Source organism: Cygnus atratus, chromosome 29 (genome assembly GCF_013377495.2).
Source record: "Cygnus atratus isolate AKBS03 ecotype Queensland, Australia chromosome 29, CAtr_DNAZoo_HiC_assembly, whole genome shotgun sequence".
NCBI classification, from domain to species: Eukaryota; Metazoa; Chordata; class Aves; order Anseriformes; family Anatidae; genus Cygnus; species Cygnus atratus.
Window position 1 is genome coordinate 2,061,669 of NC_066390.1, and position 27,380 is coordinate 2,089,048.

The following is a 27,380-nucleotide window of genomic DNA, read 5'->3' on the forward strand; positions in this document are numbered from 1 at the left end:
CAGTGTCCCATAACGAGCCCCCGTGGTTGCAGCCCCCCCCCCCCAGCACAAAAAAGCGTTTTGGCCTTTGTGGTGACCGGTGTCACCCTCTGGCCTGCTCGGGGACACCCCAGTCCCACGCCTCCCTGCCTGCCCGTGGCCCTGGTCCCATGGCCCTGCTGGGCCCCGGCCAGGCCCCTTCCTGCTCCGCTTCCTCCGGCAGCCACGGGAAGACTGCTCCCACCCCTGTCCTTCCGTTCCTGGGGTGCCCGGGGGGGGGGAACGGGACGGGCACCGGGGTCCCCCACACCTTATCCCTGCCCCATTGCCCCCCAAGCCCCCAGGTGCTGTGCCCCGAGCCCCCCTCGGCTGTTTCAGCAGCACCCGTGGGTGCTCCGGGACCTGCTGCCAGCGTGCCCCAGGCACCCAGCACCAGCCCACAAGTGCATCAAAAAACTGGGGCGTTTTTTGGGGTGCAGCCGTGGGAGTCTTTGCTCAAGGGGGGGCCTTGCCTGCCCCGCGTGCACCGAGAGCCCCCCCCGTCGTGTGCTGCAGGCGAATGGGGAGGGTCCCACTCCGTGCCTCAGTTTCCCCATCGCCTCGCGCCCCTCCCTGGCCAGCAAATTTGGTGTTGGGGGGGGGGGGGGGGGGGCCCACGTCGTGTCGCATTGCACCCACAGCTGGGGGGGGCACGAGGGTGTCCAGCTGGGGCTCAGCACCCGGGCACGGCCTCACTGCCCAGGGGCTTTGGGGGATGAGAGGGACGGGACGGGGGGGGGGGGTTGCATGTGCATGCCTGGTGTGTGTGTGCGTGTGTGTGTCCACGCCTGACACCTGTGCACACACACGTGTGTGTGCGTGTGTGTGTGTCTGCTGCACACCACGTGCGCACCGCCCCGGGGGTGTGCCTGGGCCGCCCCCCCCCCCCCCCCAAGTTCCCCACCGCTCTCCTGCCTTGTCCCAGTTCCAGGAGGACTCCGTGCGTGGACATTTATGGTGCGGCTCACGGGGCCGCCCGCGCGCGTGCTGCCAGGGTCAGGGCACCCCGTCCCCGTCACGGGACCTCCCTCTCCCAGCAGCTGCCGCGCCACGCGGGGGCTTTTTTTAGCCCCAACCTGGAGCTCCACGTGCCTGGGCTGGGCAGGGGCCGGTGGGCACGGGCTGGGCACTGTCCCCGTGGGCTGCAGGGTCACGCGTGGCACCGAGACATGGAGGGGGGGGGGGGGGTACAGCCCAGGAACGCCCTGCTGCAGCCTCTCGTTACGGACAAATGGAGGCCAGCGGCAGGGAGCCAGCGGCAGCCCGTGGGCAGCCCAAAAATCCCCCGCCCCGTGCTCCTGCCCGAAACGTGGCAGCCGGGTTGTGGGTGCAGCGGCGCGGGGTGACGGATGGCACCGGGTGATGGATGGCGCATAGAGACTGATGGCACGGGGTGACACATGGCACGGGGTGACGGATGGCACCGGGTGATGGATGGCACCGGGTGACGGATGGCGCATAGAGACTGATGGCACGGGGTGACAGATGGCATGGGGTGACGGATGGCAGGGGGTGATGGCACAGGGAGACAGATTGCACGGGGTGCCCGACGGCACGGGGTGACTGATGGCACGGGGTGACTGATGGCACTGGGTGTCAGGTGGCACTGGGGTGTTGGATGGCACAGGGTGACGGATGGCACAGGGTGACGGCACAGGGACACAGATTGCATGGGGTGGTTGATGGCACGGGGTGCCCGATGGCACGGGGTGACGGCACAGGGTGACAGCACAGGGACAAAGATTGCATGGGGCGCCCGATGGCACGGGGTGCCCGATGGCACGGGGTGGCTGCCACATCCCCACGGCTGCTCTGTTGTCCCCCAGGGCCCCTCGGCCGTGCCTCGCCGTGCCACCGGGATTACGGGATTACGGGGTGAGCGCGTCCTCCCCCGGAGCGGGGCGGCGGGCGCTGCAGGTACAGCTAATCCCGGTGCGGGGGCCGCCGGCCGAGCCTCCCGGGCCGGCTTCGTGGGCACCGAGGGGCTGCAGCAGCCGTGCTGCTCCGGGCCCCCGACGGCTCCGGTTCCCCGGGGCCTGGCCGTGATCCCCGGCCCGGCACCGGTTTTGCCCCAGCTCCAGCTGCGGGGTGCGGGGCCCCGGTGGGTCCCGCCGAGCGCCGGGGCCGACCCTGCCCGGGGGAATCCCCGCGGGGGCGGCACCGGTGCTGCCGCCGGGATTCCGTGACGTCAGCGGCGGGCATGACGTCACGGGGCCCCAGCTCGGGGTGGGTGGCGCGCGGCGGCGGCGCCGGGAGCCGGGACCGGGACCGGGACCGGGACCGGGACCGGGACGGGGCGAGGTAACGGGAGGCGCGGAGGGGGCGGCGGCAGCGCCCGGCCCCCGGCCCGTTCCCCCGTTCCCCTCGAGTCCCCCGGTAGCTCTGCCCCCCCCCCCAACACCCCCTGCCGGTGTCCCCGGGCCCCTCCGGTCCTGGGTTTCGCCCCTCGCCGCTCCTTGGGAGGCCCGGGCGGGGACCCAGAGCCGGCGGTGGGGTCCCGAAGATGCCCCCCAGGGGGCCCCTTCGTGTTGGGGGGGGGGCACTACCGGGGGTGCCACTACCGGGGGGCAGCGGTAGTGCCACCGGACAGAAGGCTGGCGTTGAGCGGAGGGGGCATTGAACGGGGGGGGGGGGGGGGCACTAACGGGGGGGGCTCGGTTACTGGGCGGGGGGGGGGGGGGAAGGGGAGGGGCACTAACGGGGGGGCTCAGACTCGGGGGGGGGGGGCACTACCGGGCGGCACTGCAGCAGGCCGGCATTGCCGAGGGCACTACCGGGGGGCTCCTTGCCAGCGCCGGTGGGGGGCAGCAGCCGGGGGGCACCGGGGGTCTCGCCCCGCCCCGCCCCGCCCCGGGCCCCCCCCCGGTCCCGCGGGGGCTGAGCTCATCTCCCCGGCCCGAAGCGGTTCTCCCGGCCGGGCGGTGCTGGGCGGCCGCCAGCAGCCGCCGCTGTTTCCATCGGCCCGGCCAGGGTCTCCCCGCGAGCAGAGCGGCCGGGGGGGGGCGGGAGCGGCCGGGAAAGGGGGTCCCCAAGGGGGGGCTCCCGCAGAGCCCTCGGGATGGCCCCCTCCGCGGTTCGGGGCACCGGGGAGGCCGCTAACCCTAACCCTAACCCTAATCCTAACCCGAGCCCGGCCCCGGTGGGAGTGGGACCCGCAGCCCCCCCCGGTTGTGGGGTGCCCCCCCCCTCCACACGCCGGTTCGTTCCCCCCCCAGGTTGTCCCGGGCCCCCCGCGGCCCCGCTCGGCCCGGGCCGGCCGCCAGCAGCTCGGCACGAAGGCGCCGCCGAGCCCGTCCCGGCTGCGCGGCTCTCGGTCACCCGCGAGCACCGGGGCCCGCGTTAAAACTACGGGAACCATCGGAACCGGCACCGGTGCGTCCAGGAGCGGGGACCGGCGGCGCCGAAAGCCCCGCTTCTGGCTTCCAGGGACGGGCGGAGGGAGGTGACGGGACCGGGGGTGCCCCGAGCGCTGGGTGGCACCGGGGGAGAGCTCGCTGTTGCCCCGCTGCCCCCGCCGGTAACCGGGTCCCGCACGGCCGGAGCTGCCCGGGGGCCTCCCGGTGCCCGCGGCCCCGGGAGCTCCTCTGGGTGCCGGGGCTCTGGGGAGGACACCGGGGGTACGGGCACCGGGAGGGCACGGGAACTGCCGGCACCGGGAGGGAACCAGGGGCGCTGGCACCGGGAGGGCACGGGAAAGTCGGCACCGGGATGGCACCGAAGACACCGGCTCCGGCGCCCACCGGCATCGCGGCTACCGACCCCAGGAGGGCACCGGGGCCACCGGCACCGGAGCTACCGACGGCGGGAGGCACCGGGGACGCCGACACCGGGAGGGCATCGGGCGTACCGGCACCGGCAAGACACCGGGGCTACGGCCCCGGGACGGCACGGGGAATACCGGCACCGGGCGCACGGGCGGCGGGCCCGGGAGCCCCGGAGAGGGAAGGGGATGGGGCGGGGGGGGGGGGGGGGCGGAGGGGGAGGGGGGAGGGGAGGGAAGCGGGGGGCGCCCGCGCTATTTTTAGCCGGGGCCGCGCGGGGGTATTTTTAGCGCGGGCGCCGAGGTTGCGTCAATGGAACCCCGCGTGCGTCACGGCCGCGCCCCCGCCGGAACCGCCCCCCCCGCTCCTTCTACGGTGCCGCCGTGCGTCACGGGCCCGCGCACCGCCCCGCGCGTCACCGAGCGCTTAAGAGAAAGTAGTGGCCGGGGCCCGAGCCCGGCGGAGCCACCGGCAGCGGCAGCAGAACGGGACCGGAGCGCCGCGCCCCGGCACCCGGGTACGGGTTGGGAGGAACCGGGAGGATGCCCCCGGGGCGGGGGGTGGAGGGAGCGGGATGGAGGAGTCCCCGGTGGGAACGGGGGCGGTGCGCGCTCTGCAAGGTGCGGGGGGTTGGGGTGGCCCGGGGGCAGCGGGGGGGGGGGTCGGGATGGGGCGTCTCGGTGGGACGGGGGGCGCGGGGTCGGGACGTACGCGCCCGGCGAGGTGCGCGGGGAGCGGGGATGCCGGGGGCGCCGGGGGCACCGGAGGATGGAGAGCCCCGGTAGCACCGCGAGTAACGGGGTCAGGGCAGCGCCGAGCAAGGAGCGTGGAGAGGGGGCGGCCCGGTGGTGACGCCGGGGGGAGTCGGGGAAAGGGACCGGGTGGCGCGCGGGATCCCCGGCACGGGCAGTCCCGGTGTCACCGGGGAGAGCCGCGACGGAGGCTGCCCCGGCAGCACCGGGGAGCGCTGGAAGCCAGCGGCGGCGCGGGCAGACGGAGCGAGGGGTCCCGCCGGCACCGGGGCGGCCGGGCTCCGTGCACGGTGCGCGGGGCTGGGGAGCTCCGGTGGCACCGGGGAGAGCCGGGGCTGAGGTGCCCCGGGGCGCTCCGTGCGGCTCTGCGGGGGGAGCCGGGCAGCGGCGGGACCGCGGTTCTCGGGGCTGCCCCCGGCCGCACCGGGCAGCACCGCGGGGCCGGGGCACGGCTGCTCCCCGCGCCCCCCACCTCCGCCTGCAGCCTGGGAGAGGGGGGGGGGGGGGCAAAGCCCCAGCCCCAGCCCCGGCGCTGCCTTCCCGGTGGCGCGGCGCAGGCAGCACCGTGAGGGGCCTGGCAGCGGCTGCACCGTGGCAGAAGGCAGCAGGTGCCGGGGGGAGGTGGGCAGCGCTCCCCCCTGCGCCGCCAGCTGCTCTCGCCCGCCCGCAGCCCAAGGCCCGGTGCCAGGGGCTGCCACCAGCCTGCGTTGGCAGCGGGCTCCGGGCAGGGCCCTGGGCAGCTTCCCGCACTCCCCAAGGAGGAACCTGCAATTAATGCCCGGGCAGCGCTCACTGCCTCGAGCTGCAGGGGCTGCTGCAGAAATCTGGGCGCCGACTGCGCCTCGTCCCCGGGGGATTTCGTGCTGGGGACCCCAAACGCCGCGGGCAGGCAGGGGCACGAGCGTTTGAATAGGCAAAAGGAGAGGAAGCGGCAGCTGAGCCAAGCGCTGCCCGCTGCCGCTGGACAAAACCCGTGCGGGGTTTGTAGGAACGGGCTGGAGGTTTGCATGGAGCGGCGGGTGGGCAGCAATTTGCAGCCGGGATTTGCATGGCACCGAGCTGCTGGCAGAGCCGCTGCGGCCCCCGCCGTGCCCCCGGCATCGTGCCCTGCAGCAGGACCGCACGGCAGGAGGCAGCCGGCGTTCACCGGCCCCTCGGAAAGCTCTGCGCTTCCCTACGTTGGCCTGGCCCCGTTGGTGGAAAGGTGCCACGGGGAGGGGGGGGTGGGGAGGGGCACGCATGTCTTCCCGGTAAATCCCAGTGTGGCTTGGTCCCAGGAGGCCGAAGGCTCTATTTTGGGAGCACGGGACAGCCAGCCCACAGGGGGAGGTGGCACTCGGCGGGGGACACTTTGTGTCAGTGTGGCACGCCAGCCACGATCCCCCTCAGCCCCGACAGATGGGGACAAACCCCCACCATGGCACAGGGGCACCGGGAGCAGGCTGGGGCCGGTGGCACCAAGGGGGTAGCAGGGCCGGGCCCACGCAGGGTATTTTTAACCAGCTGCCCGGGTGGGTGTCAGCTTTCTGGACAGCGCAGCGCGAGAGCTGCAGGAACTTGGCTGGGGGTGGCCATCGGGCAAACTGGCACCGCGCTGCGCCGGGGCTCCGGCCCGCGGCCTCAGTGCCAGGCGCGGTGTGACCTTTAAAGGTCTGCGAGATGAATTACATTATCGTCTTGCCATGAGGGTCACCACTGTCTTGGCTTTCAGCTGGACCTGAGACTCCTGTTACGTTTCTCCGCGGCCGCGGGGCTGGATCCGGCCACCTGTGCCTTCCATGCTGGGGGCTCCTTGCCCCCATGCAGCGGCTCCGGCTGCAGCCTGCCCTGGGCTGCGTTCGCTGTTCCACTGAGCTCCAAAACGGCTCCCAGGGGAGCCGAGCGCCCTGGTTTAGCCTCGTCTCAGGGCCAGCTTCAGCCCCCCCCGGCCCAAAGACCGGCTTCCCTCAGCCAGACCGGAGCTCGGGAATCCGCCGGCCGCATTCCTCCCTCCTTCCCTTTCGTCGGCTTTGCTAACCTAGCGTTTTGGGGAATGTCCTTTGCTCCCATTGGCTGCGGCGTGACCTTTCCTGGGGACAACAGTGGCTGCCACAGGGCCCTGGGCTTGCGAGGGGGATGCCTTGGCATGCACCAAGCCCAGCGCCGTGGCTCTCACCCCTCTCCATCCCTTGGCACAGGGTCCCCGGGGCAGGCGGGTGGGTGTGGGCAGCAGGGTCCCCGCGGCAGCAGGGTCCCCGCAGCAGCAGGGTCCCCGCTGACACCCCGCTCTCCCCGCAGAGATGCCCTGCATCCAGGCGCAGTATGGCACGGCCGGCGCTGGCCCCTGTGAGCGCTGCCCCACCGAGCTGCTGAGCCCCGACGGCGGCCGCTTCCCCATGGAGGTGGCCGGTGCCGACCTGGCGGCCGCTCCCGCCCTGCCCAGCTTCAGCACCTTCATGGAGAGCTACGCCGGGGAGTTCGACGCCTTCCTCTACCAGCTGCCGGCCAGCAGCCAGCCCGCCGCCTTCAAGCTGGAGGACTTCCAGGTGTATGGCTGCTACCCCGGCGCCTTCGGGCAGCCCGAGGAGACCCTCTCCTCCAGCGGTTCGGACTGTTACGGCAGCCCCTGTTCCGTCCCCTCGCCGGCCACGCCGGGCTTCCAGGCGCCCCAGATGCCAGGCTGGGAGGGCTCCTTCGGGGCGTACTCACCGCCGCCGAGCTACGAGGGCGGGCGGCCCTGGGCCGAGCCAGCAAAGGGCGGCGCGGCGCAGCCCCCCTTCTTCGCCTTCGGGCCCCCGGCCCCCAGCCCCGGTGGCTCCCCCGGGCCCCTGAAGGACCCGCGCCTGCTGGACACAGACGCCTTCGCGCTGCCCCAGGGCTCCCCCGGGGCTTTCTCCGGGCTGCCTCTGGCCCCCGCCTCGCCACTGCTGGAGGGGCCCACGCTGGCCCCCGCGAAGACGCGCAGCCCCGGGGCGGGCGAGGGACGCTGCGCCGTCTGCGGGGACAACGCCTCCTGCCAGCACTACGGCGTGCGCACCTGCGAGGGCTGCAAGGGTTTCTTCAAGGTAAGAAACGCCGCGAGGGATATTCCTACCGCGCCTTGCAGCAGCGGGAGAACGCTGCGTTGCATCCCCAGGCACGGGTCGCCCTGAGAGGGACAGGGCAGGGAGGGCGGCCCCAGCCCTGGTGTCCCCAGCCCCAATGTCCCGGTGGCACAGCGGGCCCCCCCCCCCCCACCACCACCCTCTGCAGCTTTGGAGCCGGATGCGGGGCCGGAGCGGGCGGCAGAGGACAGAAGGGCTTTTGTTCGGTGGCTCCGCGCCCCGGGCTGAGCTCGCTCGCTCCTTCCCCGCCCGCAGCGCACGGTGCAGAAGAACGCCAAGTACATCTGCCTGGCCAACAAGGACTGCCCCGTGGACAAGAGGCGGAGGAACCGCTGCCAGTTCTGCCGCTTCCAGAAGTGCCTGGCCGTGGGCATGGTCAAAGAAGGTACCAGGGTTGGGGGGGGGGGGGGGTGTGTGTGTGGGGGGGGGGGTGCACAGCTGGGGGGACCCCCCCAGTCCCCGGCTGAGGACGCCGGCGCTCATTGCACGTCCTGCTGCCCGCAGTGGTCCGGACGGACAGCCTGAAGGGTCGCCGCGGCCGCCTGCCCTCCAAGCCCAAGCAGCCTCCGGACGCATCCCCCGTCAGCCTCATCACCTCCCTGGTGCGGGCGCACATCGACTCCGTCCCCAGCGCCACCAAGCTCGACTACTCCAAGGTAGGGCCGGGCCGGTGCCACCCCGTGCCACCACCACGAGCTCTCCCCGGGGCCTGATCCTGACCACCCCGTCCCCATCCCGTCCCGGCAGTTCCAGGAGGCGGCGCCGTGCCAGTTCGAGAAGGAGGACTCGGTGGACGTGCAGCAGTTCTACGACCTCCTCACCGGCTCCATGGACGTCATCCGCAAGTGGGCTGAGAAGATCCAGGGCTTCGCCGAGCTGCCCAAGGAGGACCAGGACCTGCTGCTGGAGTCGGCCTTCCTGGAGCTCTTCATCCTGCGCCTGGCGTACCGGTGAGCCGCGGCACGGTGCGGGGCGGCGGGGACGCTCGGGGCCGTGCCGGGGGTGGGGTGGGGTGGGGGGGGTGACGCTGAGGCTGTGCCCGCAGCTCCAGGCCGGAGGAAGGCAAGCTCATCTTCTGCAACGGCGTGGTGCTGCACCGGCTGCAGTGCGTGCGGGGCTTCGGCGAGTGGATCGACGCCATCCTCGAGTTCTCCCAGAGCCTGCACCGCATGAGCGTGGACGTGCCCTCCTTCTCCTGCCTCGCCGCCCTCGTCATCATCACAGGTGAGGCGGGACGGGGGTCGTCCGTCCCCCCCCCACCCCCCCCCCCCCGCCCCCCACCCCCCGCCGCAGGCGTCCCCCCCCGCGGCCCTCACCCCTCGTCCCTGCCTGCGCAGATCGCCACGGGCTGAAGGAGCCGAAACGGGTGGAGGAGCTGCAGAACCGCATCGTGGGCTGCCTCAAGGACCACGTGGCGGCGGGCGAGCCGGGCCGCCCCGGCTGCCTCTCCAAGCTGCTGGGCAAGCTGCCCGAGCTGCGCACCCTCTGCACCCAGGGGCTGCAGCGCATCTTCTACCTGAAGCTGGAGGACCTGGTGCCGCCGCCGCCCATCGTCGACAAGATCTTCATGGACACGCTGCCCTTCTGAGCGCCCCCACGGGGCTTGCCACCAGCCCCTGGCTCACGCTCACCCCCCCCCCCCCCCCACACACACACACAGCCCACCCCCGCCCCGGGGATTGCCCGGGTCCCCCTGGGGATGGCCAGGTCCCCTTGGGGCCGCCCGGGTCCCCCCCCCATGTGCCTTCACGGCGCCGGCAGCGTAAGGCCAGCCGGCGCGGTGCTCCCTCCTCCCTGTACAAACGCCCGCGTTGTAAATACCGAGAGGCCGGATCCTGTACATAGCAGGGGGTGCAGGGAGGGGGCTTCAGGCCGGCGCCCACCGGACCCCCCCAGCCTCCGCCTGCTCCCCTTCTTTTTTTTTTTTTTTTTTTTTTTTTTCTCGTTTCTTTTGGCCTTTTTCTGTATATAAACTTGTACGTACAAACCGACGGCACCAACACGCCACATTTATATTTGCGCACGCCCCCCTCCCCCCACCCCAGGGCTCTTTCACCCTCTCTCCCCCACCCCCCAAGTAATATATCCTATATTTGATATACTGAAATTTGGACGAGCGCTGCCCGCTGCCGCTCTGTGAGCCCAGACGGGGTGCAGGCAGCGGCGGCTCCGGTGTCGGCGGCGGGGACAGCCGGGGCGCCGCGGCCACACGTTGCCCACGCCGCGGCCCCGCTGCCCTTGAACCGTCACTCACCCCCGTGGCGGCGGCTGCCGCGGCCCCGCACCTGTCGCCCGCCTGATTTATCCTCCCCGAAATAACCCGGGAAGCGTGACCGCCAGCCCCCAGCCTGCCGGGGTGCAGGGACGAGGCTCCGGGGACGGTGCCAGGAGGGGACGTTCAGGGGGCAGGATGCCGGGGGGGGGGGGGGGGGGGAAAGGGGGGGGGGTCTCGCTCCCAGCCAGGGTCTTGCAGCCGCACTTGGGGGTTATGGAGGGAGGAGGGTGCATGGGGACAGGGATGGGGTGGGTGTCCCAGTACAGGGGGACAGTGGGGACAGGGATGGGGGGGGTGTCCCATTGCATGGGGACAGTAGGGACAGGGATGGGGGGGGTGTCCCATTGCATGGGGACAGTGGGAACAGGATGGGGTGGGTGTCCCATTGCAGGGGGGACAGGAATAGGGGGGGAGTCCTGGTGCAAGGGGCAGCAGGGGGGGGACACCAGGTTGGCACTGTCCCCTTCCTCCCGCTGGGGACAGCCCGCCCCCGCAGCAATGTTCCTGGGGACACCAAGGGCCAGCGCAGAACAAGGGGCGCATTGAGGCGGCGGGGCCCGGGGGGGCCGCGGCGGCGCACAACAAGGCGCCCTCTGTCCCCCCACGCCCACAGCACCCACCCCGCACACAATGGGCAGCGCTGAGCCCAGTGGTGGGGCCGCGGGCGGGGGGGGTGGTGGCTGGGGGGAGATGGGAAAGCTGCAGGCAACGGGAACGGGGGTCCGGGGTGGGCACGGCATGGGCTGCCGGCACGGTATGGCACGGCACGGCACGGCACGGCTCTGGCTGCGGGGCTCGGGCTGCTCTGCTTTTCCTTGGGACAGAATTGCCATGCCGTGGGGCAGGAATGACCAGGCCATGGGGCAGGGATGACCGTGCCGTGGGGCAGGGATGGCCGTGCCGTGCCGTGCCGTGCCATGGAGCTGGCAGCGAGGCCGCTGCCCGCCTCGTTGCCTTCCCCGTCTCCTTGGCAGGGGCTGCTGCGGGAGGGCTGGGGCCGACGGTGCCAGCAGGGCTGGGTAAAAATAGCCCCGGGGCTGGCTCGGGCTGCCCGGCTCACCGGGGCTGCCCGGCGCAGACACGTGTGTCCTGGCGTGTGCCCAGCCCCGCGTGGCAAAGACACGCATGTCGGGACGCGTGCCCAGGGACGGGCCATGGCCACGTCCCTCCCTGCTGTGTCCCCTGGAGGTGTGGGCATCCTGCTGGTGGGACGGGACAGGGGACACAGTGCGGTGCCGTGCCAGCACCCCAAACCCCCATGTACCTGTCTGCCGTGTCCCTGTACCCCATGTTCCCGTGTCCCCCCTGTCCTTCAGATCCATCTGTCCCCATGTCCCCCTGTCCTTCGGGTCCATCTGGCCCCATGTCCCCCCGTCCCTTGTATCCATCCGTCCCCGTGTCTCCACATCCCCCATCCCCCATCCCCTGTGTTCAGCTGTCCCCATATCCTTGTGTCCCCGTGTCCCCGTGTCCCCGTGTCCCCGTGTCCCCCGTATCCCCCGTCCCCATTCACGTCCCCACGCCCTCTGTCTCCTCGCACCCCTGTTCTCGTGTCCCCGCGCCCAGGGGCGCGACACTGCGGGGTCACCGGGGGTCACCGGGGGTCACCGGGGGGTCACCGGTGGTCACCGGCCCGGTGCCCTCCCTCCGCGGGGCCTCCCCCACCACCAGGGGGCGCTGTGGGCTGGGCAGCGCCCCGAGGGAGCAGTGAGCCGCTCTGCGCCGCGGGAGGCCAACTCTATGGTGCCCTGCCTAGGAACGAACCAAACGGGCGGCGGCGGGGGGGGGGGGGGGGGCGGCGGCAATCACCGCCCGGTGCCGGGGGCCGCGTTCCTGCAGCGCCCCGCGGCCGGGGATGGCTGCGGAGGAGGCAGAAATAAGCGAAAAAAAAGCGTCAGGGTCGGTAAATGCGGCTTGGACGGGGGAAAGCTCCGCCGCCTCTGGAGGTGACGTCCCGGCTCTCCCCTAAAAGCGGATGGGCTGGCCCGCTCCCCACCCCCCACCCCGCCCCCCGCCCCGTCAGATGCTCGGGGCCGGGCGGTGAGCGGGGACCGGGGACCGGGACCGGCGTCGGGGACCGGGAACCGGAGCTGGGGCCGGGGCCGGGGCCGGGCGGTGAGCGCGGGTCGGGAACCGGGGGCCGCAGCCGGGGACCGGGAACCGGGACCGGGACCGGGGTCGGGGTCGGGGCCGGGGTTGGGGCCGGGGACTGGGGACCGGGGGTCGGGAACCGGGGCCGGGATCGGGGTCCGGGAACCGGGGACAGGGAACCGGGGCCGGCGACCAGGAACCGGGACCGGGGTCGGGGACAGGGAACCGGGGCCGGAAACCGGGGTTGGGGCCGGGGGTCGGGCTCGGGACCGGGGATCAGGGCCGGGGACCGGGAACCGGAGTCGGGGGTCGGGGACCGGGATTGGGGCCGGGGACTGGAGGCTGGGAACCGGGGGCCGGGAACCGGAGTCGGGGTCGGGAACTGGGAACAGGGGTCGGGACCAGGAACCGGGGTCGGGAACCGAGGTCAAGGCCGGGAACCGGGGGCCGGGGGCCTGAGTCGGGGCTGGGGACCGGGGACCGGGAACTGGGGATGGGGACCGGGAACCGGGGTCGGGGCCGGGGACGAGAGTCAGGGCCGGGAACCGGGACTGGGGACCGGGGCCCTTTGGGGGTGCGGGGGGGCTACGGGAGGGGATCCGGTAGCCGGGACCCGGTGCCCCCCGACCACCCCCCCCCCCCCACCCCATAACGCCCCCGTCCCGGCAGCAGCGGCCGCCCCCCGCCATGAACTGCCGCGCCGAGGTGCTGGAGGTGTCGGTGGAGGGCCGGCAGGTGGAGGAGGCGGCGCTGGCCGTGCTGCACACCGTGCTGCTGCACCGCAGCACCGGCAAGTTCCACTACAAGAAGGAGGGCACCTACTCCATCGGCACCGTCGGCACCCAGGACGTCGACTGCGACTTCATCGACTTCGCCTACGTCCGCGTCTCCTCCGAGGAGCTCGACCGGGCCCTCCGCAAGGCGGTCGGGGAGTTCAAGGCAAGGACCCCCCCGCGGGGACGAGGCAGCAGGGCTGAAGGCAGCGCGTAAAAACCTCCTGGCACCTCTGGGCCGTTGGCTCGGCTGCGAAGGGAAGGTCAAGGCCGGCTCCCTCCTGAGCAGCTCCGCTTAGCCCTGGCTGCAGCTGGGGGTGAGCACTCGGAGCCTCCTGGCTCCCTGGGGGTGCGGTGGTTTCACCGTGCTGGGCAGCCGGACGCCGCCGCCGCTCTCTCGCTCCCCCTCCTTAGAAGAGGAGGGGGGGGAAGTAAAGGAAAGAACGACTCGCGGGTTGAGATAAGGGATGATTTGATTAAAGGGGGAAAAAATAATAATTGTCAGGGAAAGATCGTTATTAATTAAACAATTTGACTAAAGGGAAAAAAGAGGGAGAGGGAAAGGGGGGGAAAAAAAAACCAACAAAACAAAGGCTGCGTGGGAGTGCAGAGGAAAGAAATCACTCTCTGCTTCCCGCAAATGAGCGATGCTTGACCGCGTCCTTGCAGCAGGGCCTCAACGCACGCAGCCGGTGTTCGGGAGGGGGACAGAGGTTTTCACAATGGGAGCCCACCCCTCCCCTCGTCTTCCTTTTCCCCCCTTTTTATTGCTGAGCGTGACCTCGGACGGCGTGGAGTATCCCCCCTTGGTTGGTTCAGGTCGGCTGCCCTGGGGATGTCCCCTCCTCCCTTTTTCGCCCACCCCCTAGCGGGGTCAGAGAGAGACCTGATGCTGCGCCAGCCCTGCCCAGCAGCAGACACAACCCCGGGGTGACGCCGCTGCTCTTCTAGCTCCAAGTGCAGAGCACAGCCCTGCGTGGGCCGGTACAGGGGAAGTTAACAGCCCAGCCAGACCCAGGACAGGGGGGGCAGCCGGGGTTTGTGTTCGCCCCCCCCCACTAAGGAGGGTGCGTTGCCTTGGCAGGATGCGCTGCGCAGCTCGGGCAGTGACGGGATGGGGCAGATCTCGCTGGAGTTCTACCAGAAGAAGAAGTCGCGCTGGCCCTTCTCAGACGAGTGCATCCCCTGGGAGCTGTGGACCATCAAGGTGAACGTGGTGAACCTGGCCAACGAGCAGGAGCGGCAGATCTGCCGCGAGAAGGTGGGCGAGAAGCTCTGCGAGAAGATCATCAACATCGTGGAGGTGATGAACCGCCACGAGTACCTGCCCAAGATGCCCACCCAGTCCGAGGTGGACAACGTCTTTGACACCAGCCTGAAGGACGTGCAGCCCTACCTGTACAAGATCTCCTACCAGATCACGGACTCCCTGGGCACCTCGGTCACCACCACCATGCGGCGGCTCATCAAAGACACGCTGGCTCTGTAGGGCACGGGCCCTGGTCCCCCTTTGGGAGCAGCTCTCCAGCACGGCCCCAGGCTCTCGGGGAAGGCGTCTCCCTCCTCTCCACCTCTTGAAAAGCTTCTGCGAGGAGCTGGGCTCGGCCCAGCCTTTAATTGTGGGTTGCTGCTGGTTTGGGGCAAGTGTCCTGTGGGGTGCTGGCCACGAAAGCTCGCCCGTCCCGGAGAACCAGCTGGGTGGCTGCGAGGCAGAAGGGTGACTGCTGCTCGTCACGGCACCGCCTTGGCGCTGGGACAGAAGCGCTGGGGATCCTGCTCTACATCTTGCCTTCCTCCGGGGCGAAAATAAAGTATTTTCCCTTCCTGGGGAGTCCCGTCGTGTCCTGGCTGCTGGTGGGCCAGCGTCCCCAGGGTGGGGAGGAAACAGGCACCGAGGCTGAGCTGGGAGCCCCCCGGTGTGTCCCCTTGATGGGGGGGGGGGGGGGGAGGTGCCCTAAGATGGGTGCTGAGCCCCTGCAGCCACGCTCCTTACTGCCTGCACTTGAGATCCTCCGCAGGTCTCCCAGGGCCCCCCCAGTGCCCTCCAGCTCCCCCAGAAAGCCTCCCAGTGACACCCCCCCCCCCCCCAGTTTCCTCTAGGATGCCCTCGAGGCCTCCCAGGGCACTTCTAGGATGCCCTACGAGCCTCCTCTCATACCCTAAAAGCGAAACGAGGCCTCTTCCAGGAGCGAGGACGGGGCGCCCCCCCCCCCCCCTTTTTGTAGGACCCCGCGCCCTTCCGCCAGCCTCACGGCGGGAGGGGGGGGGGGGGGTCGGGACACAACACCACCTGCCCCCCCCCACCCCAGGGAAGGGTTCCCGCAGGGTACATTACCTGCTGGGCACGGCGCGGGGAGCTGTGCAGGAGCTGTGCAGACCACGGAGGGGGCGTAGCAGGTGTGTTCCCCCCCCCAACCCCCCCCCAAACCCCTCCAGCTGCCCCGAGCCGGACGGACGGACGGACGGACAGCACCGTCGAGGGCCCGCAGGGATGGAGCAGGATGGCGTCGGGAGCTGCGGGTTTGGGGTTTGTATGGATTAAAAAGGCAACGGGGGGGGGGGACGACAACGGGGGGGGGGGGGGGGGGGGCTGGCCTGGGTGTGTCTGGGTCCAGCCACGGGTGGGGTTGGTAAATCCCACCAAGAGGATTAGGGGAAAGTTTCCCTTTTTTATATTACGGCGCCCCGTTTTTAGGGCTAACCCCTGGGCTGCAGCTCGGGGGGGGGCGAGGCTCGGGTAACGGGGACGGAGGGGGGGGTGAGGGCCGCATCCTGCCCCTCCCCACCCCTCGTGTCCGTTGCCCCCCCCGCCCCAGGAGAGATGCCAGGGCCGCATCCTGCCCCCCCGCCCCCCCCAGCCCCACTTTGCTCTGTCCCTTTGCTCCAAGGGCCAGGTCCTGGCTCTCTACCCCCCCCCCCCCCCCCCCCGCCCCAAGATGCCAGCAGACAAGGGGGGGGGAGCAGGATTCCCCCCCCCCCCCCCAAAAAAAAAAAAACAAAAACCCTAATCCCATACTTTCAATAACACCCCCCCAAAACACTTTTTAGGGCCCCCCCCCCCCCCCATCCCGCCCCATGCATGCTGCTTACCCCCCCCCCCCCACCCCGAGGACACAGGACCCTGCTACAAGGGGTGGGGGGGTGGGGGGGGCACGCCCAGGACCCCCCCCCCCAAAAAAAAGACACCATCTGCATAAAAGACTCCTGCGTATATTTCACATGTACAAAAAGTCACAGGGATGGGGACGGGGATGGGGGCGGGGGGGGGGGGGGCGACAGGGCAGGGGAGGCATCATCCTGCCCCCCCCCCACTCCCCCCCCCAGCCTGGCTTTGGTCCCTTTTTATTTATTTATTTTTCTGGTGTTTTTTTTTTTTGGCAATTAGTGTTCATCAGTGGTCAAAGTGATGAGCGTGGGGGGGGGGGGGGGGGGGGGGCGCGCCCCCGCCCCCCCCTGCCCCCGTCCCCGTGGTCCCGGTGGCTCCAGGCAGATGAGGGCCTGGGGATGGGGACCCACAGCCCCGCAGCCCCCCCCCCCACCCCGTCCCCCTCCACCACCCCCAGCACTGGGAGCAGGATTTGGCCTCTGCTTGGCTTTGGGGGGGGGGGGCCGAGCCCCTAGGCACGGGGTGGGGGGGGGACGAGGAGGGGGATGCTGCCCCCGAGCCCAAGCGAGGACAGTGGCACTGGGATGTCCCCCCCCCCCCCAAGCGGTGCCGGGGGCAGGAATGGAGGCATCCGGCGGGACCTGGGGGGGCAGAGCGAGGTGATGGGGGGGGGGGGGGGGGCAATAGGACCGCTGTGCCCTCCCCCATGGTGCCAGGTCCTTACCCTCGTGCGCTACAGGCGGATCCGGCGCCTCCGGGCTGGGGGGGGGGGAGAGAACAGAGCATCAGGGGCAGCCCCGGCACCGGGGGGCGCAGCCCCAGTGTCCTGGGGGGGGGGGGGTGGGGGGGCGGCAGGGGGGCACCGTCCCCGGGGGGGGGGGGGGCACAGCACCCCAAGGGCTGCCCCATGTGCCAGGACCCTGCGCTGCTGCGGGTCCCCGCCTTGGGATCCAGTATGGCACGGGGATCCTGTGCTGCGATAGGGCAGGGATGGCCGTGCTGGGAGCCCAGCCTTGAACTGGGAACCAGTGCTGCCCTGGGATCCGCTGCTGGGATCCCGTACTGCCCTGGGGCCTGGCATCGCGCTGGGATCCCGTACTGCCCTGGGATCCCATGCTGGGACCTGGCATCGCGCTGGGATCCTGTACTGCCCTGGGATCCGCTGCTGGGATCCCGTACTGCCCTGGGGCCTGGCATCGCGCTGGGATCCCGTACTGCCCTGGGACCCGCTGCTGGGATCCCGTACTGCCCTGGGGCCTGGCATCGCGCTGGGATCCCGTACTGCCCTGGGACCCGCTGCTGGGATCCCGTACTGCCCTGGGACCCGCTGCTGGGATCCTGTAGTGCCCTGGGATCCGCTGCTGGGATCCCGTACTGCCCTGGGGCCTGGCATCGCACTGGGATCCCGTACTGCCCTGGGATCCCATGCTGGGACCTGGCATCGTGCTGGGATCCTGTACTGCCCTGGGATCCCCTGCTGGGACCCGGCAGCACGCTGGGATCCCCTGCTGCAACCCAGCCCTGCAGCCAGATCCTACGTTAGCTCACGGGGGCGGGACCCAGCCTGAGAGCACGATCCCGTGCTGGGATCCGGCATCGCGCCCCGATCCTATAACCGGGTTTCCAAATTGGGATCCAGCACTGCTGCGGGATCCTGTGCCGGGCCGTGGTGCCAGTACCCAGCTTTGCACTGGGGACCCTGCGCCGGGATCCGGTGCTGTGCCCTGCACCAGGACCCCACACCAGGACCCCGCCTTGCACCCAGCCCCCGTGCTGAGACCCAGCCCCGCTCCGACCGAGCCCCCCGGGGCGACCGCGTGCAGGGAGAGCGTGGGGACGGGGGCATGCGGGGCTCTGGGGGGGGGGGGGGGGGGGGCATGCAGGACTCGGGGGGGGGGCATGCGGGGCTCGGGGGGGGGGGGCCGGGCATGCACGGCCGTACCTGGGGGCTAACAGCTGGACTCGTCGTGGTGGGAGGGGTCGCAGAAGAAGCGCGAGCCCCGCTTGGCGGTGCGGGCCGTGAAGGGGACGCTCTTCAGCGCTGCGGGGGGGGCGGGGGGGGGGGGGGGGCACGGGGCCGGGGAGGGGGGGGCGTAGGTGTGGGGGGGTTGACAGAGACAAAGTCAGCCCCCTGTATGAGGAGGCCAGAGGGGCTGGGGGGCCGTGGGGGGGGGGGGGGGCCCGTACCGGTGATGATGTCCTCGATGGTGCCGTCCTTGCCCTCGTAGACGGGGCGGTGGTCCTTAGCCTGGCGCCGCCGCAGCTCCGCGATCAGCTCCTGCTGCTGCCACTTGTTGCGCTGCGAGAGCCCCCCCCCACGTCAGAGACCCCCCCCACACACACACCAGAGACGACCCCCCCTCCCCCCTCCCCAGCCCCTGGCACGGCCGCGCTCACCTTCTCCTGCTTCTTCGCCTCCTGCGCCAGCATCTTCTCCCGCATCACCTCCTCCTGCTTCTTCCTCGTCTCGTTCTCCTGCTCCGCGTCCTGCCGGAGCGAGGGGGTGGCACCAGGAGCCAGCCGGCCTCGAGACCACCAACCCCCCCCCCAGCCCCGGCCCCTCCTGGCCCCCCCCGTACCTTGTAGGAGCGGATGAAGCGGACAAAGACGGGGAAGAACACAGACGGGGGGGTGGTCTTGGGGCTCTCGCCGAAATACCGCACCACCGTGTTGTAGGCGTCCTGGCACGGGGATGGGCGGTGAGCGACGGGCTGCGCGCCCCGCGGCTCCCCAGAGGTGTGCAACGGGCGTGCAAAGCCACGTGTGCACAAGGGGCATGCAAAGCCAGGAGTGCATGAGGAGCGTGCAATGCCAGGTGTGCACAAGCGGCATGCAAAGCCAGGCGTGCACAAGGGGTGTGCGCAGCCAGGCGTGCACAGAGAGCGTGCAAAGCCAGGCGTGCACAAGGGGTGTGCAAGGCAAGGTGTGCGTGCACGGCGAGATGTTCGCGGGGAGCGTGCTGAGCGAGGCAGGTGTGCCGGGCCGTGCACGGGGAGCGCGCCAAGCGAGGCAAGCGCAAGGCGGGGCGTGCACAAGGGGCACGCACAAGTGCAAAGCAGAGCGAGGCGTGCAGAGCGAGGCCCGCACACGGGCCTGCAAAGCGCGGCGAGCGTGCCAAGGGGTGCGGGAGGGCGTTTCGGAGCGGGGGACGCGGAGCAAGGCGCGTGTGACAAGGCACACACAGGGGTGGGGGGGGGGGGGCACGCAAAGCGGTGCACACCCGAGGAGCACGCAGGGCACTGCACGCGTGCCAAGGCGTGCACGAGGGCCGCGCGAAGCGGCTCGGCGCCCCCCCCCCCCCCCCCCCCCAACCCCCCCACCTCGGCTGTCCGCGCGTCCTTCTGCAGCCGCTCCAGCTTGCCCTCGCTGGCGGCCAGGAACGCCCGCAGGACGCCGTTCTCGTGCAGCCCACACTCCCGGCGCAGCAGCTCCATGCCCCGGCCCAGCTCCTTCACGTCCAGCAGCACGTTCTCCAGGGACACTGCGGGGACAGGGACGGGTCAGGGTGGCCCCGAGCCCACGGCGGGTGGCTGGGGGTGGGGGGCACGGCGGGGGGCACCTGCGGCTGCCTTCTCCACGAAGTGCAGCTCCTGCCAGAAGGTGGCCAGCTCGGGGTACTTCTCCCGCACCGTCAGCGCGATGAAGTGCAGCAGCGTCATCTTCCTGTCCGTCGACTTGGTGTCCAGGAGCTGTGGGGCCACGTGTGTGTGTGTGTGGGGGGGGTTACGGGGGTGTAAAAGGGGGCACCCCCACACCCCGCATAGCCCCAGGGTAGGGGCTGCTCACCAAGTCCAGGCTCTGCAGCTTGAAGCCGTAGACGGCGCCCCGTTTGCTGCTGTTCATGTAGTTGCCCAAAGCCAAGATGATCTGCAGGGGTGAAGCACAGGGGACCGGGGCGGGGGGGGGGGGGCAGGTCAGGGCGGAGCCCCCGTGCCCCAAACGGGACCCTCACATCCAGCTATGGCGAGGATGGAGGGCGAGGGCCCCCTCCCCGTGCCCACCTCCAACATGTGCTTCAGCTTCTGCGAGGACTTGACGGAGGCCGAGGCCGCGATGATGGCATTGAGCTGCTGCAGGGGGACAGGACGAGGGGGGGCTCAGCGGGGCGCAGGGCCGTGGTGGGACCCCTCCCGGCGCCCTCCCCGGCTCCGTACCGGTGTCAGCATCTGCAGGTTCTCAGCGAAGTTGCCCAGGAAGGCCATGATGGCCATGCGCTGGGGCAGCCGCTCCACCTTGCTGAACTGCAGCATGAAGCGGTCCTCGTCCGCCAGCTCCTCCAGCGGCTTGCGCTCCCGCTCGTACTGCCGCAGCGCCTTCACCTCCGCCTCCGTGGGCAGGAACCGCATCAGGCACTCCACGAAGTCCACCGGCAGCGTCGCCAGGTCGAACCTGCCCCAACCGTGCCGTCGGGACCCGGACGCCCGAGCCTCCCCGAGCCTCCCCCCCGAGCATTTGGCCCCGTGGCGCTGAGACCTGGACCCCCCCCCCCCATCCCGGCCCCAGCCGCCCGTACGTGTGGATGGCCCTGCAGATCTCCTCGGTGCCGCGGCCGGCCTTGCGCAGGGTGATGGCCAGGTTCTTGGCCCGGTTGGCCTCCAGCAGCGTCACCTTGCTGGCGGCTTTGTGCGACGCCTTGTTCTTGGCGCAGACCAGGTCGAGCGCCGGGCCCTGGGCCTTGGTCTTGAAGAGCTCCTCGAAACGCTCCAGGTCGAGGTCCTGGGGGTGGGGTGGTGTTTCGGGGGGCTCAGCGGTGCCACCAGCGTCCCCCCACCCTACCCCGATCCCCTCCAAGCCGCTGCGGCCCCGCGCTCACCTCCAGCACCCGCTCGTCGTCCAGCTCGCTGAACACCGTCCCGCTGATCTGGTTGGGCTTCAGCGCCGTCCAGTTGAAGACGGGCAGCCGGAATTTGGTCTTGATGGGCTTCTTGATCCGGATGGCTGCCGGGGGCACGCAGGAGCCAGCTCAGCCTCCCCCGGGGTGGGGGGACGCATCCCGAGCCCACCCTGAGCCACCCAGCCCTGGAGAAGCAGTCCCCACGCTGTCCCCTTGCCCTGGGCCACCCGACCCCATTGCCACGGTGCCTGCACCCTTCCCATGGCTGTTGCATCCCTGGTCTGTGCAACCCGTCACCATCTCCAGCCATGCTGCCCATGTACCCACTCCTTGTCCCCATCTCCACGGTCCTCTGCACCCTCCCTGTCCCCATTTCCATGGTCCCTGAACCCTCCCCGTCCTTGTCCCCACTGGTCCCTGCACCCTCTATCCCCATTTCCATGGTCCCTGAACCCTCCCCGTCCTTGTCCCCACGGTCCCTGAACCCTCCCTGTCCTTGTCCCCACGGTCCCTGAACCCTCTATCCCCATTTCCATGGTCCCTGAACCCTCCCCGTCCTTGTCCCCACAGTCCCTGAACCCTCCCTTGTCCTTGTCCCCATTCACCCTCCCCATCCCCGACCCCACAACCCCTGGTCCCTCCCCACCTACCCGAGAGCCCAACGGTGAGGGCGATGGAGGGCGAAGCCCCGGGCAGCGGCGGGGCCGGCGGGCACTTGTCTGCAGTGGGACGAGAGGGTGACACCACGCCCGAGGGTGGCTGGCCCCATTTGGGGTCCCCAGCGCCCAGGGACACCCCAATTTCGGGGATATCCCAGCTCCCCCCCATCCTCACCTGGCAGCGGGGGCGCAGGGGGCGGCAAGGGGGGTGGCGGGGGCGGCGGGGGGGGCGCAGCCTCCGGGGGAGGCAGGACGGGGACCCTCGGGGCCTCATCCAGAGCTTGGGGCTCGGACTTGGGGGGGGGCTCGGCGCCCAGGACGGGGGGCGGCTCGGAGCCGTAGCGCCGCCGGAAAGCCTCGTCCTTCTCCTTGATCATCCGCCGCAGCGTGTGCACCTGGTGGCTCGTGTGCTCGTAGGTCTCCTGGGGGGGGGGGGGGCCAACGTCAGTCAGGGTCCAGGGGGGGAGGTTGGGACCCTTCCCCTCTTTTTTCCGCCCCCCCCCCCCCCCCCCCAGCCCTGTGGCCCCCACACACCTTGACCACCTCCAGCTCCTTCTCCCGCTGCAGCAGCTGCTTCTCCAGCTCCGCCACCCGCATCATGTTCTCGTTCTCCAGGTCCAGCAGCTTCTCCGTCAGCTGCGAGGGGGGGGGAAACGCAGACGTGGCCGTCTCCAACCCCCCCCCAGGCACAAAGCTGGGCCCCCCCAGGGCACCCCGTGTCGCTGACGTACGTGGGACAGGTGCTCCTCCAGCTCCTCCACCTTCTCCAGGGCCACGTTCTTGGTCTCGGCATCCTCCAGCAGCCCCCCGACGTCGAAGACGTTGTCCAGGTACGCCTGGATCTGCACCTGCAGCTTCTCGCTCTCCGTGTGCCTCGACTTCTGCGGGCAGGGGACGGCGTCAGGGCCGGGGACTCCTCGGGGGGGCCCCCAGACCCCAGACCTCCCCCCCACCGGGTACCTGTAGGAACTCCTCGAGCCCCAGCTTGGTAAACTCGTACTGGAGGTGCACGCGGAAGTTCATGTCCTCCACGGAGTGCACCACGATGTTGATGAACTGCATGCAGGCCACCTGAGACACGCAGGCAGGGCTGCGTCAGCGGGGCTGGGAACCCCCGACCCTTCCTCCTGGCCCCCCTTTTCTCCCCCCCAGCCCCGGCGAGGTCCCGGGGCCGGGCACCGTACCATGAAGTCGATGCTGCTGTCCTCGTTGCGGAAGTAGTCCATGAGTCGCTCGAAGCGGTGCTTCTCCTTGCACACCTGAGCGGCGGCGGAGGGGGGAACTTAGCACGGCCACGGTCCCCCAGCCTGGCTGGTTCCAGTCTCCCAAACCCAGCCCGGTCCTCGTCTTCCCAGTCCCTCCATTCCCCGGGTCCTGGCTCTCCCATCCCAGCTCAGCGCCGATGTCCCCGCTCTTCCTGCTCGTCCCCCGCCCAGCCTCCCCTCTCCCAGCTCTGTCCTCACCTCCTTGAAGTTGTCGAAGGCCGACAGGATGATCTCGTGGCCGCCCCTCACCAGGCACACGGCCGCCAGCAGCTCCAGCACCAGCGCCTTGGTCCTGGGGCACGGCAGAGCCATCGTCCCCAGCCGGCAGCAGGGGACCCCTGCGCCTGCCCGGGGCAGCCCCAACCCTTACCTGGGGTTCTTGTTGTTGAGGCTCAGGGCGATCTCGTTGACGGCGTGGGGATGGGACATGACCAGGTTGAAGCCGTACTGCGGGGAGGGAGCGGGGATGCCTCAGCGGCGCCGGCGTGGGTGGCGGCGGCAGCGGCGGCATCCCCAGGGGCACCCGTACCTGGTAGTTCATGATGGCCCGCAGGCACATGATGCAGAGGTGGACGTCGTCCTTCTGGCTCACCAGGCGCGAGTTCTTCAGCGCCTTGCGGCTCGGCAGCGTCCCGTAGCTGGGGGGGGGGGGGGACGGGACACAGCGACGGTGAGCGGGGACCCTGGCGCTGCCGGTGCCGCGCCGCAAGCAGGAGCCGACCCCACCGCCAGCTGCGTCCCGGAGCACCCGGCGGTGCCCAGGGCCACGCGCAGGAGGTGGGGACGGGACCACGGTGGGGACAGCGAGGGGACCGCGGGGCTTTCGGAGGGGCAGAGACAGAGAGAAGTGGCCGGAGCGCGAGAGGGACAGAGGCCGGTGGAGGCACGGAGCAAAGTGCTGCCCGTACTTACCCGGCGAGCGGCGAGGCGGGCGCAGAGGACAGAGAGAGAGAGCGCAGCCAGAGAGGCGAGCAGCCCGGCCCTGCGGGCAGAGACACGGGCACGTTACCCGGGGCAGAGCGAGAGCGAGAGGAGAGGAGAGAGAGCACGGCCGCAGCAGAGCAGGGGGTCGGGGTGCCGCCGACGGGGGCCGCGCACCGCGGGCAGGACGGGGACAGCCGGCGCCGTGCTGCTGCGGGCGGGCAGGGCACGGCACACGCTGCAGCACGAGGGGTCACAGCGCGGCGCGGGGTGCAGGCACCGCGGCACACGCAGGGCACGGCACAGGCGGGCGCTCAAGGTGCAGCACAGGGCAGCGGCTGCAGCACGCAGGGCGGGCACGGCACGGCGCGCGCCACGGTGGAGGGGCAGCACGTGGCACCGGGGGGGCACTGAGCGTGCCGCAGGCACCGTGGGCAGGACGGTGCACGGCACGGGGCTCGGCACGGGGTGCTGGGCACGCACCCCTGCAGCTGGCCAGCCCGGCGGGTACGTACCGTAGGGCGGTCTGGCGGGCAGAGCGGGCCAGGCTGCTGGCAAAGGGGGCAGGCAGGGCACTGGGGTGCTGCAGATCCTCAATGGATCTGCTCCAGGCTCTCAGCTTCTCCAGCGCGCCGTCCTCGCCGCCTTCCAGGCCCTCAAAATCAAACCTGGGTGGGACACGCGCGAGAAGGGGGCCCGGCTTTGGCGCGGAGCGGCACAGCCACCGGAGCAAGCGCTGAAGCGGAGGCAGCGCGGCAGCAGCGGGGCGAGGAGGGGGCTGAGCGCCCCGCACCCCCGGGGACAGGGCTAAGCGCCAGCCCGCAGCAAGGAACCTCAGCGGGCACCCGGCCCCTCCGCACCGCGGGGCGACGCTGAGCCCCCCTACTCACATGACGGCGCACTGAGCGAAGGACAGGTAGTTCACCAGCACGTCCAGCCCCTTGTTCTCATCGTTGAGGAACTCGCGCACCCACCTGCGGCCGCACACAGCGGTCAGAGCCCGGGGGAGCTGGGGACGCCCCGAAACCAGTGCCCCCAGCCCACGGGGACCCCCCCCCGCCAGCACTGCTGCAACGCACAGAGGGGGTCAGGGGGGGCTCCCCAGCACCGACGGCGGTCGCAGCCCCCCCGCTATCACCCACGCCAGCGCCGCTGGGGCGTTATCTGCCGGCTGCAGGGAGGGGAGGGCTCAGCACCGGGCGGGAAACCGAGCCCACAGCCTGGTGCTCAGCACCGGGGCAAGGCTTGGGCACAGCACAGGGAGCCCGGCAGGGATGGAGAGCACCGGGGGCACGCGTGTGCATGCGCGGGGGGGGCGTGTGCCGGGGGCTAGCGCGCACAGGGCGTGCATGGTGTGTGCGTGGGTAGAGGTGCACGAGGACACAGGGCAGCGCACGGGACCCGTGCGTGCTGGCTGGGGGGGGGCGGGTTGGTGCACGGCCCCGCGTCCCCGCGCGTCCCCACGCCGCGTGCCGCGGGCGGTGAGTCAGGCCGCAGCTGGAGCAGCCGGGGCCGCGCGGCCGCCTATTTCCTGCCGGCCCCAGCCCCTCGCCCCAGCGCGTTTCCTGTCTGAGGCTGCTGCTATTTTCAGGCCGCGGGTGGGGAGAGCCGAATCCCACAGCCGCTTTGGGGCCGCCACAGGGGCGCAACCCGGCACGTGCGCCAACCCCCCCGAGCACGCGGGCACGGACGGGGACGTCCCCATCGTCCTCCGGTCCCCAGCCCCGCGGCCAGCCCGGCTTCGCCCACCCCCGGAGCTCCCGTGCAGGGCTGGGGTGCCGTGGGGTGGGCGCTGAGCCGCCCCCCCCCCCGGCCCCGGCCACGGGGAGGAGCCGGGCAGGATTTGGCCGCGTTGCTTCGCGCAGGGCGTCAGCGCCGTCCCATCCGTCCCGGCATCCGCCCCCGGGACCTGCCCGCTGGCAGCCCCGGCCTGCGGCACGGCCGAGCAGGAACCAGCCCAGTTCCTGCACCGGCTCCGACTTCCCCTGCAGCTGCAGCACCCCGTGCCCCCCAGCGCCCTGCGCTCTCACCCCACCCAGGACCCCCCCCCTCCCAGAAAAAAACAAACCCTTCCTTGCACCCCGCGCTCACCCGATGTGGTTCGTCCTCAGGCTGATCTCCAGCTCACGCAGGACCTTGGTCGACTCCTGCACCCTCCTCCTGAACTTCTGCGGGCAGAGCAAGCCCTGAGCCGTGCCGCCACCCCCTCCTTCACCCCCCTGCCGGCCCCCCCCCCCCCCCCCCCCCGCAGCCCCCAGCCCCTCACCTTCCGCGTGACACCGGGGTCCAAGAAGCTCTGCAGCTTCTGGATATAGGCGTGGGGGGGGCTCTTCACCTGGAACCGCTCCTGGGGAGGGACAAGGGAGATGGGGACGCTGGCACGGCACCGCAGCCCCCGGCCCCGCAGCCCCCCCGGCCCCGCACCTGGTCACAGATGAGGTCCCACTTCTTCTCGTTGTCGTACTGCCGCAGGAGCCGGGCTTTGTCCGGGGGCAGGTTCATGGAGCTCTGGGGACACAGCGGGGGCTCATCACGCCACCGCATCCCACGGCGGGGACAAAGGGGACAACACGGGGACCGTTGCTCCCAGCCTGAGCCACGCAGGACCTGTGGCACCCAGGGCCACCAGCCCCACCATGTGGCTTTTGTCGGTGACAGACTTGTGCCACCCACGAGCCCACGGCATTCCCGCAGCGGCCCCGCGGCACGGCCAGGGCGCACCGCAGTGCGTAGCGCTGCGGCACGGGGACACGAGCGTGGCACGGGGACACGGGGACATGGTGACACGGGGACACGTGCCGGGCAGGCGGGCAGCGCCGGGCGCTGCCACAGCCCCAAATCTCCCCAGCACCACCAGTGAAGCTTCCTGTCTGCGCCTGCTTCCGCGCTGGCAAACCGCAGCCTCCGCCGCGCCGACCGCGGCGCCGGGCACGGCAGGGCCTGGGCTTTCCTGGGTGCCGAGAGGGACCTGGGGACCCACTGGCGCAGGATGTGGCCCGTGGCGCCGGTATCGGCAAGGATGAGCTGGGAAAAGCGAGGTGCCACGGTGGAAACGATGGGCACCGGGGGTGCCGGATGGCTGCGGGTGCCGTTCTGTTGGGTGCTGCCACCCCGTTGGGTGCTGCCATCCTTTTGGGTGCTGCCGCCCCCCCTTGGGTGCTGCCACCGAGCCAAGGTGGCTGGCGGGCAGGGCCGTTAGCCGAATCCAGCCGCCACCGCAGCGGGGAGGTGCCAGCACTCCACCCGCCCCGTGGCAGCTAAAATTATCCCTTCCCGGCCCCGCGGAGCTGCAGGAAACAGGAGCAGAGCCTGGGCGAGGCTGAGCACCCCTGGGACAGCCCCACGGGAGCAGGGGACAGCACTGCGGGGATGGGGACGGGGACCCCGGCGCCCCCAAACGTGCCCTTGGCGAGACGGGACGGGAACGGGGCCGGTGCCTCCCTCCCCACGGGGCCACTCTTGTTTTGCTACCGCCGCCGCCTGCAAAATTGCAGGGCCCAGCCCGACGCCCCCGCAGCGCCTCACACCCGGCCCCCCCAGGCCCTGCGCCCTCCCCGGGCAAGGGGACCCCCCGGGACAGAGCCGAGGAGGGGCCGGGGGCCCGGCTGGGGGCTGCGGGGGCTTTGAAGCGCGAGCGCCTTCGCCGACCGTTCCCGCTGCTCCGCTTCCTGCCTTTGTGGTGGGAGCGGGGCCGCTCCCGGCCGGGGCACTTCCTTCACCCCCCACCCCCCCAAAGATCCCCCCCCCCCCCCCCATGGCTGAGCCGGGATGGAGCCCCCCGGGGACAGGGACGGAGCCCCCCCAGGATGGGGATGAACTGGGGACAGGGGTTGCGTGGGGAC

At 71.2% G+C, this 27,380-nt stretch overlaps 3 protein-coding genes across 6 annotated transcripts; 2 read left to right on the forward strand and 1 right to left on the reverse strand.

The window, feature by feature from the left end:
• The first annotated feature begins 4,243 nt into the window (after positions 1 to 4,243).
• On the forward strand, positions 4,244 to 9,604 carry NR4A1 (nuclear receptor subfamily 4 group A member 1). Its single transcript, XM_035570335.1, has 7 exons — positions 4,244 to 4,296; positions 6,809 to 7,575; positions 7,870 to 7,999; positions 8,119 to 8,270; positions 8,362 to 8,564; positions 8,660 to 8,838; positions 8,952 to 9,604. Exons 2-7 carry the CDS (start codon positions 6,811 to 6,813, stop codon positions 9,200 to 9,202), a joined length of 1,680 nt encoding a protein of 559 aa, XP_035426228.1. The 5' UTR covers positions 4,244 to 4,296; positions 6,809 to 6,810; the 3' UTR covers positions 9,203 to 9,604.
• Positions 9,605 to 11,889: 2,285 nt separating this feature from the next.
• ATG101 (autophagy related 101) lies at positions 11,890 to 14,584 on the forward strand. Of its 4 annotated transcripts, none has more exons than XM_035570327.2 (3): positions 11,890 to 12,004; positions 12,650 to 12,919; positions 13,838 to 14,584. In XM_035570327.2, the coding sequence occupies exons 2-3, from the start codon at positions 12,668 to 12,670 to the stop codon at positions 14,240 to 14,242; spliced, it is 657 nt and encodes a 218-aa protein (XP_035426220.1). In that variant the 5' UTR covers positions 11,890 to 12,004; positions 12,650 to 12,667; the 3' UTR covers positions 14,243 to 14,584. The 4 variants fall into 4 exon arrangements, with proteins under 4 accessions (XP_035426220.1, XP_035426221.1, XP_050571952.1 ...); XM_035570328.2 differs by having other exon boundaries at positions 12,653 to 12,919; XM_050715995.1 differs by having other exon boundaries at positions 11,912 to 11,929.
• A 2,016-nt stretch (positions 14,585 to 16,600) lies between these two features.
• On the reverse strand, positions 16,601 to 26,041 carry FMNL3 (formin like 3). The gene is made up of 26 exons (XM_035570365.2): positions 25,963 to 26,041; positions 25,805 to 25,885; positions 25,630 to 25,706; positions 24,429 to 24,512; positions 24,054 to 24,206; positions 23,147 to 23,255; positions 22,988 to 23,064; positions 22,816 to 22,909; positions 22,537 to 22,611; positions 22,313 to 22,423; positions 22,084 to 22,233; positions 21,887 to 21,988; positions 21,528 to 21,774; positions 21,344 to 21,412; positions 20,673 to 20,797; positions 20,373 to 20,575; positions 20,014 to 20,248; positions 19,861 to 19,929; positions 19,646 to 19,726; positions 19,419 to 19,548; positions 19,180 to 19,340; positions 18,439 to 18,540; positions 18,257 to 18,346; positions 18,047 to 18,158; positions 17,802 to 17,900; positions 16,601 to 16,618 (listed from the first exon to the last, which is right to left on the reverse strand). Exons 1-25 carry the CDS (start codon positions 26,038 to 26,040, stop codon positions 17,809 to 17,811), a joined length of 2,907 nt encoding a protein of 968 aa, XP_035426258.2. The 5' UTR covers position 26,041; the 3' UTR covers positions 16,601 to 16,618; positions 17,802 to 17,808.
• Positions 26,042 to 27,380: the final 1,339 nt, after the last annotated feature.